Source organism: Epinephelus lanceolatus, chromosome 12 (assembly GCF_041903045.1).
Source record: "Epinephelus lanceolatus isolate andai-2023 chromosome 12, ASM4190304v1, whole genome shotgun sequence".
Taxonomy (NCBI): domain Eukaryota; kingdom Metazoa; phylum Chordata; class Actinopteri; order Perciformes; family Serranidae; genus Epinephelus; species Epinephelus lanceolatus.
This window is the reverse complement of record NC_135745.1, coordinates 16,046,997-16,059,827: the sequence shown is the minus strand read 5'-3', so window position 1 is coordinate 16,059,827 and position 12,831 is coordinate 16,046,997. Positions and strand designations below refer to the sequence as shown.

The 12,831-nt window shown below is 38.6% G+C and overlaps 1 protein-coding gene across 1 annotated transcript in view; it reads left to right on the top strand.

Annotated features, from left to right (window-relative positions):
- Positions 1-983: 983 nt before the first annotated feature.
- The window catches only part of LOC117272500 (dual specificity testis-specific protein kinase 2), a 33,555-nt gene continuing 21,707 nt past the window's right edge, over positions 984-12,831 (top strand). The window contains exons 1-4 of the mRNA XM_033651463.2: positions 984-1,388; positions 4,627-5,064; positions 5,682-5,801; positions 12,113-12,234. Coding sequence (XP_033507354.1) covers positions 4,942-5,064; positions 5,682-5,801; positions 12,113-12,234 — 365 coding nt within the window. The 5' untranslated portion in view covers positions 984-1,388; positions 4,627-4,941. The remainder of the gene's footprint in view (positions 1,389-4,626; positions 5,065-5,681; positions 5,802-12,112; positions 12,235-12,831) is intronic.

Here is a 12,831-nt window from a genome sequence, read left to right as displayed (position 1 = left end):
TTTGTTATTGTAACTTTTATTTGCTAATTGTGTACCAGATTTTGATTATGACCACATGAAATGCATCTTAGGTCTATACATAGGCCCATTAATGAATAAAATAAATCACATGTCTATATATGTATTTTTTAATTGGCCAATTATTTCCCCAAATACTTAATTGTATTACAAGTCACTCTCAAAAGTTGCCACATTTTAAAACAGTGGCCATCTGTTAACGTGATCTTTACACTGAAAAAAAAAGATAGGTTAATAAAAAAGAAATAAAAAGACTAATTTGCTGCACATCAAAGAGCTTTTTAAAGACACAATGAAGATGGAAACAAAAGCAGTGGTGGCTGATGTTGCATTTGTTAAGTAAAACAGCTGAGAAAGTTTGCCACAAGAGTATCTGAGCTACTTAAAGCTTTAGTCGTGTGTGAAAATGTATTTTTGAGCGACTAAATGTTGAAAACGAAGAATATTGCATTCAGTATTTAACTTTTTTTAATTTAGTTTAGCATTCCTCAGTGTAATTTGTATCAGTATTGTTTTTATGTATTTATTGTGTTTGCTGCTTTTGGCTCTTCTCTTTATTTACTCTTTATTTACCTTCTTTAATGTTGTTGTATGCCTCCTTTTCTCCTTATATAGCACTTTAAACTTCATATATGTGAGAGACGTGCAAATAAACTTGAACTTGAAAACTCAGTTATGATCATAGTTGATGATTCCTCTTTCTGTCCCTTGAATTTTCCTTATCAGTAAATTCGAACACCTCCCATATGTACGAATAAATCAACTTTTTTTTATATAATTTCATATTTCAGTTGATTTTACAGTACTTTAAACGTGTATTTTGTTTATTTTATTATTATTATTATTATTATTAGGTATCCCTCTGTGTGAACTGTTTGGGAGTTTAACACGCGCGCGCACGCACAAAGATACCTGGCCATTGGTTGATTTAGCTGTCGATCAAATGTGGGCGGGGCTAGTGGGAGTACTCGGCTGAGAGCGAAGAGACGACGGAGCTGTCAAACAGCAACAATCGCCTGAAATATCATCTCGGGCGGTACTACGAACATCGTACTTTGCTCTATTGTGAAAACAAGGACGACAGAAGCAGACTTCGAGTTCACTTTGAACACTCAGCCTTTGCGAATTTGGACTTTTAAACCGTCCGCGACGAAAAACTTCCTGTTTTATGTGTGTTGGTGGATCTCAAGCTAATGTTTGTTAGCTCTTCGCTTAGCTCGAGTTTTATTGACAAACTAGCCAGTCAGCTAGTCACAGAGGAGCTGCGTTACCAACTTTGCTGTCTTGTAGTTTTCGATAAATGCTACCCGGGAAAGGCATGGAGTCCAGCTTGAAGTGTCCCTACAAATATCTCCATGAATTAACAACAGGTAAGTTAAGACAGCTAAACTTTATCAAGGAGTAGAAGATAATACTGACTGTTGCTGCTGTGGTTTGTTTACACTGACTGTCTGGCGGTGACCCAGCTATTCTCTTCATCTGACCACCTCTACTTAATCTGATTTGTTGTATCAAGCTGTCTTAGCAGCATTGACTCATTAATTGTCTTTGGTATCCAGATAATGGACAGGTTTTTTTCCCTGCCCTATGGACTTGTTCATTACTCTAAACCCTTGAAGAATGACAGGTATGCAGCAGCTCATATATCGTTGCAGTTCAGCACAATAGATGGTAGTCAGATAAGAGGCTTCTATTCACTTTTGTTGAATGTGACCTTGCTCAGATACTCGAAAAAAGATTGCTCTTTTAGTGAACAGAGAACTCTCAACCTTCCCTGTCGTTCACAAGAGCAGATTAGTGAAACACTGACATTTATTTTGAGAGTATTTCATGAATAGTTTATTGAAATGATCAGTAGATGTTCTGATGTTTTAATCAGTGTGATTATTTCTTGTTGTTTTCTTTTTGTCATGGAGGTATACATACACAGTCATACACAAATGACTGTCTCTCACATACATTCACACACTCCCCTCTAATACCGCTTGCCCTTCAGAGACACTCTAACCCCATTGCTGCAACCTATCATTATAACATCACTTACGTTTTGATTTATTGCTGACATTTTCTATTAGTCTGTAATCCACCGGGACACAGCTGGATAGTGTTCAGTCCCCCAAACTACTGTTAAAACATTTGGCCCGAGGCTGCTTTGGAGATGTCCCATCTGTTTTGGAGTAGCTACAAGCCACATTTTACAGACCAAAAAAAGAGCCGGCTTTTAAAATTCCACCCTTTTCCATGCAGAGTCCCTTTGCTGTGGTGTCTTAAATGCATGCCCTGTGGATATGTAGGCAACAGGGTATAGTTTAGAAACAAATATAGTAATGAACACTGGTGGCTTGCCTATTTTTTCTCTAATCACTTGCATCAAGAGGATTTCCTGCAGCATAGGTCACTGAGGGTCATCATACTGCTGAATATTACAGGATTTTTTTAGTGTAATAAATTTGTTTTATGTTATGTGCCTTTGGTTGTCTTCATTGTAGACTGGACTGATGTGAGATGCTGTCTGTTTTTAATGTTTACTATTGAAGAGGGTGTAAAACTTCCTCTTGGTGGTCAGCATACTGCAATATGCTAGAAGATCATCCTGAATAAAGATAGAGTTTTACCCACCCTCAGTGTCTTGTAGAAAAACACAGAGTTCTGCATTTTTATTTGTGTGCATCATTTGCATGATTGAAATTCTAGTAAGCGTAGGAAGTTTGTGTTTAGTCAGAATCGGCTGCCTTGACCACTGATGTGGGTGTGAGGGGACAGAAGCTCTTTTCTGTTGCTGCTGCTAGCAGTTGTGCATCATGGGTGAATATATATCTTACTTACTGACCTATTCTCGTCTACTCAGATACATTGACATTGATGAAATGTGTGTCTCTGTTCCTGCTCTTATATAGCTAGTGAAAAGAGAAAGAATAGCCTAAGCCTGGCACTTGTTTTGGCTTACATTTTTCTTGGCTCTGGCACTTTTATTTCTGCCGTACCATTTCAGCAAGGCAGAAAATGAGGTGTCATTGGAGAGAAAAAGGAAAGTGGAGGATGAAAAGCCTTTTAAGGATGTGGCTGGGACAGAGAATGATGTCAGAAGTTGTCCAGTAGGTCTACAGTTACTCTCTGGTCTAGTGTCTGTGATGTAATGCTAACGGACCAAAGCAGAATCTGGCTGTGTCACCTCAATGCTGTTTTTAGCATCTGATCTTATGAGACCTCTTCTTGGCCTGTCATTGACCTTTGTGTTTCTGCTTCAGTTTGATGTAAGCTGGTTGAGTTTATTTCTTTTAAATTTGCCATGATTCCTCCCCGTTTATTGGAACATATTTTACTGAACTATTACAATTATGTTAAGTGTGTGTACGCACATTGTAAATTTGTGATTATGCCTGGCATGGTATATATATACACATATATATATATATATATACATATATATGTATATATAGAGATATATATATATGTATATATATGTTTATATAGATATAGATATAAATATACTGCAATGTGTTAATGCTGTGCATTGGGACAGAGATCTCAGAGAATACCATGGCAGACTTTGTAGTATTAAAAGCGATAGTGTGAACTCTTTTTTTTATGATATGCACAAGCTCATTGCGGGACATGGATACTTAAAGGAATAGTTCAACCACAGAGGGAAACATAATCATTGTTTACTTTCTTTCACTGCATTTCCACGTTAGTTCAACTCTTTGTCACCCTTCTTTAACACAACTGAAGTGAATGAGAAGCTGCAACTTTAGTGAAAAAGCCTGTCATAATTTTCATAAATCCCAGAGTGACATCTGCAAAGTCTTATTTTGTCCAACCAAAGATCCAAACCCTGCTGCTCAATTTATCATAGCGTGAGAAATAACTTAAATGATTAATTCATTATCAGAATAGCTGACAATTAATTTTCTGTCAGTCTGCTGATCCATTACTGGTGCACCCAGGAGTTGTCTCATAAATAAACTAAAGTTATGCTCACATCCAGTGTTATACACCAAAGTTGAGTTTTACTCCACTTTTGAATCAAGTATTGGAAAAATATTCACAACAAGACTCAACATGTTTTATTAGCCAAAGAGATCTTTCTTTCTTTCTCTTCTTGGAATAAAGTGTTCTTAAAAGTAAGATATGAAAGCCACATTGTTTATGTGTGTAAAGACCTTTAGCCACGGACTTCCTTTCCTGTTGCCCTTTGTACCCTGCTGATTTTGTTTTGGATGGCAGAAAGGTCCAGGACCTGAGCTATTCCTTGGCTACCCTCCCATAATTGGACAATCAGCCCCTATTACAGCCATTACATTTGGGCCTGTTGAGCAATGGCAGTGGCTTGTCTCATCCATCCTAAGGCAAGTCTCAGTTTACAGCCACAACTGCAATAGCCGAACCTTTAAGGAAATCATAGCATGGCAGCTTTTGTTGAAAGTGTGAATGTGAATGTGAATATAATGTGATTTGCCTCGCCATTCTTTTACAGTAGGATTCACAAGAATATGTTACCTTTTAGGCATAACAATGAATCTGTGAACAGAACCCATCTGCCATTATATCATGTCAATATAAAACCACAGACATACCTTACAATAATTTTTCTCTTTACTTTCCTAGGTCTCCAAGGGCTAACTATACATCTGTCAGACATGTGAAAACCCTGGTGGACTCCCCAGTCACAAGCAGTCAGGAACTGGACTATTAGGAAACATCTTGGATCCAGCCAGGGTGTGTCACCAGGGGTGCCCTAAACCAGGTTTTACACTGAAGTCTATGTGTGTGAAATATTTTCTCCCAGGACACAATCTGACTACATCCTGGGCTGCTGTGGAACCCCTTGGCACCATTAAAACAATCTAGTCCTCTTGTCATGTGGGTACATTACAGAAAAAGGCCCATATTACCCTCACTGGTATCATCTTTAACATCACCATGGATCGGAATAAACGCAACTCAATCGCTGGGTTTCCTACACGACCGGAGCGTAACAATGAGGACAGAGATGGTATCGGAGGGGTAGGGGTCTGCGAGATGGGAATGGGCCCGCCTTCACAGGTCAGTCATTCTTTATTTTTATGTGTAGGATGCATTTCACTTGTGCAAACCATATGTAATAGTGTACAAACTTCTGTGCATGTATTAAATAGTTAAAAAAGTATTGATAATGTATTGTTATAACTTTCTAGCTTTGGATAGATTGATAATGGAAAAACAGATAATGCAGAGTTCTGATACACACACACATTGGGCCTATTATTATTATGATTTAGACTGATCCGACCAAGTTGGACTGAGTCGGTTCAAGGCTGGGTCAGTTGCTGACAGTCTGGAGATAAAGTCAGTCACACAGTGTCTGATGTTTGAGGATTCTTATTATTCACCATCTTCTAATGCTGTTTTGAGTTTTGAGGGGTTTGCATGGTTGCCTAGAGAATTCAGTGTGCACTCCTCTTTGTCTGTCTGGACTGAGAAATTCAGTGTATGTTAGTGTAATCAGTTTTTATCTCTAGTTTCTAGTCTTTTAGTCCCTTTCCCACTTAAGAGCTACAACACTGTCTCTATCTGTCATTTTTCTGCACAAACGACAAGTCTTTGCAGCTGTCCTACAGCATGCCCATCTGATAAAGTCTTCATCTTAACGTCTTGATACCATCTATTTCTGCCTTCTCCAGGTGGGCAGGGTGTGGCCATCGTCCTACAGAGCCCTCATAAGTGCCTTCTCCTGTCTTACACGTCTTGATGACTTCACCTGTGAGTGGATTGGCTCTGGATTCTTCTCTGATGTCTTCAAGGTGGGTGGAGATCTGTGATCACAATTTTTTCTCCTCTCTTACCTGGGTTTTCCTCAGTTTGTCCTTGATTTCCTTGCCTTTCCTTGCTTGACTTCATCTTTTGCCGCTTTCCATTCCTTTGATTGGCTATTAGATCTTATTTTCTATTCATGCCTCAACCCATCCATGCACCCAGGGTGGTTTATAATTTGTCAGACAATTACTCACACCGATTAACCTCAGGGTTTTTTTTTCTCTGCTACGTGACACAAGTCATGCTAGTGCACTGGCCAGGAAGATTAACAGTCATAGAAATAAAAGGGAACTTGTGGTGCATGGCCTTCCCAAGTAAATGACATTTATATGAGATTAAACTGTTAAACACCAAAGTCATTTTCAGTTTATCTTGTCAAGTCTTTTCCAGACATTTAAGGTCAAGTTAGACTGCAGTCACTTCAAAGACACAACTTAAACACATAGTTGTTAACACTGTTACTCTTATTTCCTCACCCTCCAGGCATGTGAATGGGAGTCACGCAAGCACGGTTGGCATTATAAGTATGGTTGGTTAGGTTTTGTGAAGCCTTTCCTTTTAACAAGCATCAGCAGATAAATTTAATTTCCTGTATTTCTTCTTGTTCGATGTAATAACAAGGCTGCTATGACTGTGTGAAATTTTGGCATGGCTTAGTTTGGCTTAGATAAGCAGTGCGAAAGGACTGCTCAGCTCGGAAAGGAACTGAGTTGCACTCGTGTGAAATAAACAATCATGGCCTTGTTATACTGATAGCATTTGAATTTTAAGTTGGATTGTTGTGACTCCTGGATCAGATGTTTTTTTCAATAGCTTTTGTGTGTATGTGCGTACGTATGTGTGTGTGTGAGTGTCTCCTATACACGAAGGGGAATTGTCTGATTAATTAAAATAATGGCCTAGAAGATTTGAGTGACATTAAGCCAGGCTCAGTTTCTTTCCACATTATTTGTTGTATCAGATTACATTTTAATATACAAGGGTTTCTATTTTTCTTGTCACTCCCTGTGTGTTAAAATTTCCATGAGGTCGAAACTCTATATCTTTGTTACAGATCTCTATTGGATTGGTGATCTGCTTTGAAATTCAGTTTCCATTGTGTCTCTCTGTCAGGCTACAGCTTGGGGTTGGGCTGATTGATTGTACTGTTGATGGTGTCTGACAGCTATTGGTGATATTAAAGTGTTGCACATTTGGTTAGGTATAGCCAATCTTAAAGATCTTTATTGGAGGAGATGGTGACATATTTTAATTGGTTTTTATCAGCCATATTAAGCCTATATTAAGTCACATGTTTATTGTAACCAATGTGTTATGCATATGCCAGCTGTCAAAAACACCCCATTGTGGGATGTGTAAACACTGGAGCTTATTCATAACACACAGACCTGCAAGTGAGTGAACTGAAGAGTGGCACACATAAACAGCAGCCAGCAGTTTTAATTAACGATATCCACATTTACAGCATGTATCAGTGAGTGAAACTCTTTAGATTAAACAACGGTCACTGTGCCATTGTGCTGCTGTTTTAAAACTGCATTTAAACTTTAGTATTTTGAGAGTAAATGTCCAAATATTGTCTTCACCTTTCTATCTAAAATACTTTAAACCATTACTCTATATCTTTTTAAACACTGTTGGACATACGCTGTACAAAACACCTTAATAAACTATACCAAACAAGACAAACCATTTATTGTTAGTAGAGGAAATAAGGATGGGAATAGAGAACTGGTTCCTGTTGAATACTGATTGTAAATTGTCCGATCCATCTGAATTGTATAGCTCCAAGCTTATTAATTGTTTTTCTGACAGTTTGGCAAAGCATTGATGTCAACTCATGCGTCCACACTGCTGAACACTTGCAACAAGAAGTAGTAAGAGCAGAGAGGAAGAAACGGTCTAAAGCGTGGCTATATTTCGCAACGAAAAATGACAACAGTGCTGCCGTACAGTGTGACTTATAGTGCAATTAATGAAGTTACCACAGTGGCACATGTGCGATACAGCTTTGTGCTGCCTCTGTGTGAGACATTTCATCAATTCTTGTTCATTAAAGGAACGTTGTGGTGCCGTCTGTAAATTGTCTAGCCTTTATTTTGTCATGTTAAAGCTATGTGTGCATTGTACAGCTCTGTTGTTCAAGAAATCGTAGGCTAATCAGAAGTGACAGGGAAAAAACGGTCTTTTTCTTAATCTAATGGACCACTTAAGTGCATATTTTGACTACCTAAGCCAAATTAGACTATAATAAATATTTTGTGAATGATTTAAACCTCCAGCGCACATAATCAAACTAAACAACACCTTTTTTTCGTGGACCAGGCTTCCTGTGTGCAGTTTATTATAAGTACCACCTTAGCCTTTAGTTGAGTAATGGAAATATCTGTTAATACTTTTTTTCTGTAAGAGAGAGGAATGCATAGGTAAACAGAGAGAGAAGAGGAAATGGAGCAGAATGATGAAAAGCTTAGAATCAAGAAGGATGACAGAAAGGGACAGAAACAAAAAGGCGGTGAAATTAATGGTGACAGAGGTTGAGGCTAAGAGGAGGAGGAACCAGAGGGGAAAAAGCCTCTGATGTCGGAGAGCTGGGGTGGCAAGACTGTTGAAGGGGATGAAAAATGAGGGTTGAAAGGAAGTTTTAGGAGTTTACGGAGTACAGTTCAGGAGAAGATTGGATATAGAGGTTTTCTAGAGCTTGGGTTAGGGGGAGGAGGAAAGAAGGGGGACGGGGGTTAGTGGACAGGGACAATGTGGGGGTATGTTTTCCAGAAATGTGCAGGAGATATTAAAGAAGTGCAGGACCATAGAGCAGAAAGACAGAGGATGAGAGGAGAAAGAGAAGAACTTGGGGTCGACTACGGGGGAAGATGAGGATTAGGGACGACAGTTTGTTGGAGGCCACAGCGAGGAGAAGAAAGAGGGGGATTGGGAATATATGCAGATGGGGGGATGTGAAGAGTGAGGAATGGGGGGTCGGAGGAGGATAGACGGATATGGGGGAGGAGGCCTGCAGAGGAGTGGCCATCTGTTGTTTCTGCTGTCCTGCGGTGGAGACTGTCAGCTCTTATAGCCAGGCCCCTTCCTTTGAACTTGAACAGAGCAATTTTTGTGTCAGTATCTATGAGACAGAGAGAGAAGAATACACAGAGAAACCCTATAATCTGAATCCAAATCCATGAGCTGTTTTTCTTTTCCTGCTATACATTATATAGATAATATTGAGAACTTTGGACTTCACAGAGATGTCTCCAAATACCCAATTTGCAGTATAGCAACAGTTTTGTCCATTAACTTTCAGTGTTATTATCCACCAGTGCACTGTGGCTGGGATGTTGTTAGAAGATGATATGAAGCCGCCTACTGTTGCAGTAAACATGACTTAGCAGTGGTAGAATGTAACTGAGTACATTTACTCAGTACTGTGCTTAAGTACAAATTTATGCTTGAGTATTTACATTTTATGCAACTTTATTCTTCTGCTCCACTCAGAGGCAAATATTGTACTTTTTACTCTGCTGCATTTATCTGATAGCTTAAGTTATTTTTCACATCACAGTTTTTCGTATGCTTCCTGTCAAGTGTAAACAATATTTCCCCAAATGTACTGATTTAGAATTTGATTGTTTCTGATAAACTGAACTGTAGTCGCTATAACACCAGATATAATAGTAACAGGGACTGACAGGGATCATTTTATCACACAATGATTACTCTTACTTTTGATGCATTGTACATTTTGCTGATATGATATGATGAATACTTATACTTTTATTTAAGAGATACTTTGCCGATTGTCAACCACCTTCGTTAGCTCCTCTTCATCTTACCAGCACCCAGATCTCTGTGCTCATCTCTCAGCTCATTGCACCATCTAGTAGATTTTCGCTGGCTCTGTGGCTCATGCTATGGCCGTTGCCACCACTGATGCAGAGACTATAGAAGCAGACCAAACTCTGATCAAATGGTAAAGCTATGCAGTGCTGATCAAATATAAACCAAGATTTGTTACTGCAGTGACTTTTTCTTGCCTAAAATGTTGTCAGAAATGTGTTTAAGCTTTTGATTTAACTGTAATTCGAGATTGCTTGTTACCATCCGGCCGGCATATTGTTTCCTGTGGAAAAACGCCCCAGCTCGCATTGCGTCACACACGAGCAGGAGCGTTCATTGGTCCTGTGCAGCACAGTGCATTCTGATAGTGTAGAATTTCTGCCTCTTGAACAAAAGCAAATGCCACAACTCTTTTACTCTGTTTTCTCTGGTCATATAGCACTAATTTCAACCTTTTTTATTAAGGATATTTCTACTACACAGACAGTCTAGTGTTGTGAAAAGACCATCTTTTCAGCAGTGAAACACTTCTTTAAGTAAGATATTGAATGCAGGGCTTTTACTTGTTAACAAGTATTAAACAGTGTGATATTAGTACTTTTATTTCAGTAAACGATCTGATTACTTCCTCTTGCCCTGCTCTCTGGTTACATAGATGAACGTTTTCAGGATGCTCCTAGCCTGAATTGCTCTTCTGAGAGAGCAGTTTGCAGTGCTCACCCAAGGAAAATGTGGCCTGTCCAAATTATCTTCCACCATTTTTGTTAAGGATACATATTGAATCATGTCTAATCATATATTATCATTTTTGTTTTCCACAACTAAGTGCACATTAAAAGCATTGACACGTCCTGTTTTATACATCACGTCTGGTGTGGTTTAAAATAGTCATAGCGATGATGTATAATGTCATGAGTGCTGTTGCATAGTTGGGATCATAGCTGTCATACTAATGTGACAGTAAGCAGCTCTGTTTTGCATGATATGTGTGATGCTTCAGGATTATTTTCTGTAATGCAGTTCCTGTCTTGAGCTCTTGATAATGTTTGAAAAGGCTCTTTGTTGCTAAAGGCTCTCCACATAGTCACAGTATCAATTTAGCCTCCTCAGACTACTGCTTTAAAACCTGCATCATGGTCTAATTATGTTTCTGCTGTCAGGAAGTGAGTTAGTAAGTGTCTGCAACAGCGCAGTCATCTGATGTGCTGCCTTCTGTGGTTTGCAGGTTGATATTTCCTATTAGCATGCATATGAGTATATTCAGAAGAAACCAAATTCTTGGTAATTAGTGCGCTGTGTTGCGTTGTCTCTGAAACCTGTGGTGTGAATGACCATTTTACTATTTAACTAACCTTAGATAACTGCCTGTTTAAATGATATGGGCAATGAATAGGCACTCTGTCTTTAACAGTAACCAGCAGAGGAAAAACTCAATTGTATCTGCTTCATTAGAGAGATTAAATGTTTTAAGTACTCTCTCAGAGGCTTTGCATCCTATTAAATGGACTTATTTTTGGAAGCAAATGTTAGTATGTTCTTCTAATTAAAATCTTTGAATGTCAAATACACTCTTGAACACATAACACTGCCAGTCTTATGCAAAAGGGATCTAAAGGGCATGTTAGGTTTATTTTTTATTTTTTACATATGTTCACTACATACTGCAATTAATACATGATTTTTGAATTTTTTGTTTTGTCCCAGTTTTTTCGGTTTGTCTATTAAGGCTTAATCATGAGACTCATTAGCAGAATGCCACCTTCTGTTCATAGAACTGGTCGATACTTTGAATTTACTGCAGCCAGGCAATGTTTACATCTACTACATCGACTTTTTGTAATATCAGTGATCCTTATTATAATGTAGTGACAGTTGGGAAACGAAACAATTTCACTTCCCTTGTTGTAGCCACATGTGAAACTTCAGCAGGAATGGCTTTGGCATTGTCTTCATGCTGTGACCTGTCTAGAGTGTTTGCTTGCCTTCCACCCAAGGCATGCTGGGATAGGCTCCAGCCACCCATGGATAGATGGATGGATGGTGATGCCACTATCCAACAGCTTAATGGAAACTAAAATCCCAATGCACGATAATACAAAATTGATTGTGCAGCTCTGGATTGACACATCTACTTTGTCATGGCTGTTCACCAGCGACTGACCTCATTTCAGTTCTCGTTTATGAGCTGCCTTCCTTTTGTGCTTCCTCTGTTTTTCTGCTGCACAAGCCAGATATTTGTTTTAGTATCCATCACAGAAAAGCAATATTTCAAACTGTTCAAGGCTTACCTGTAGTGACCCAAGCTGAACATTATTGTGTTGATTTAAAGTGTTATACAGTCCCAGTTTTACAGCTCCCAGAATATTAATATAGAGCAAATTTTGGGATTTAGCCTTTGTTTAGTTGTATTTGAATGCATTTGTAAAATGTTGAAATGTGGCATTATTTGACTTTTTTACAGGTACGTCATCGAGCTTCAGACCAAGTTATGGCACTAAAGATGAACAAGCGCAGCAGCAACAGAGCTAACATGTTGAGAGAGGTTCAACTAATGAACCGGCTTTCCCACGCACACATTCTCAGGTAGGTAACTGAATGTTTATTAACTAAAAATTTTCAGCTGGATTTAAAAAATATGTTAGTTTCTTCTCATTTTTGAACTGAGCTTGCTCAGAAGGAAAGGATTCTCACCATCCAATTTAAAAGCCATATGAATGCAGCTTATAAAACAAAGCAAACAAATACTGTGATTATTTTCTTCTTTGTTCTACTTGATTATTGCATTATCACGTAATATCTGCTACTTGTGAAACGTGATGGCGTAAGACAGTGATTATTGGTAGTGATTTCCTCTGGGCATTTTTAAAGGTCTAATCCAAAAGGCCTGTTATGTATCAGCTGATTGTAACAGATTCAACAACAAGATGCCAGTAATAATTTGGAATGAGCTCGCTTTGATAAATTCACAGTAGGCTTATTTTAAGGCTTAACAGTGTAGGTTACTCAATAACTGCTAATAATAAATAAAGAGGAAATCCTATTTTTTCCACACATCTGACGTTACACATTACCTTAGCTATGTCTTATAACACCTGCCACTTTCGGTTATTACATATATAAATTATAGTGTCTGCTTCTACTTCGGCCTCGGTGTTCTCTCAGTTGCACATGAGTCTGTGG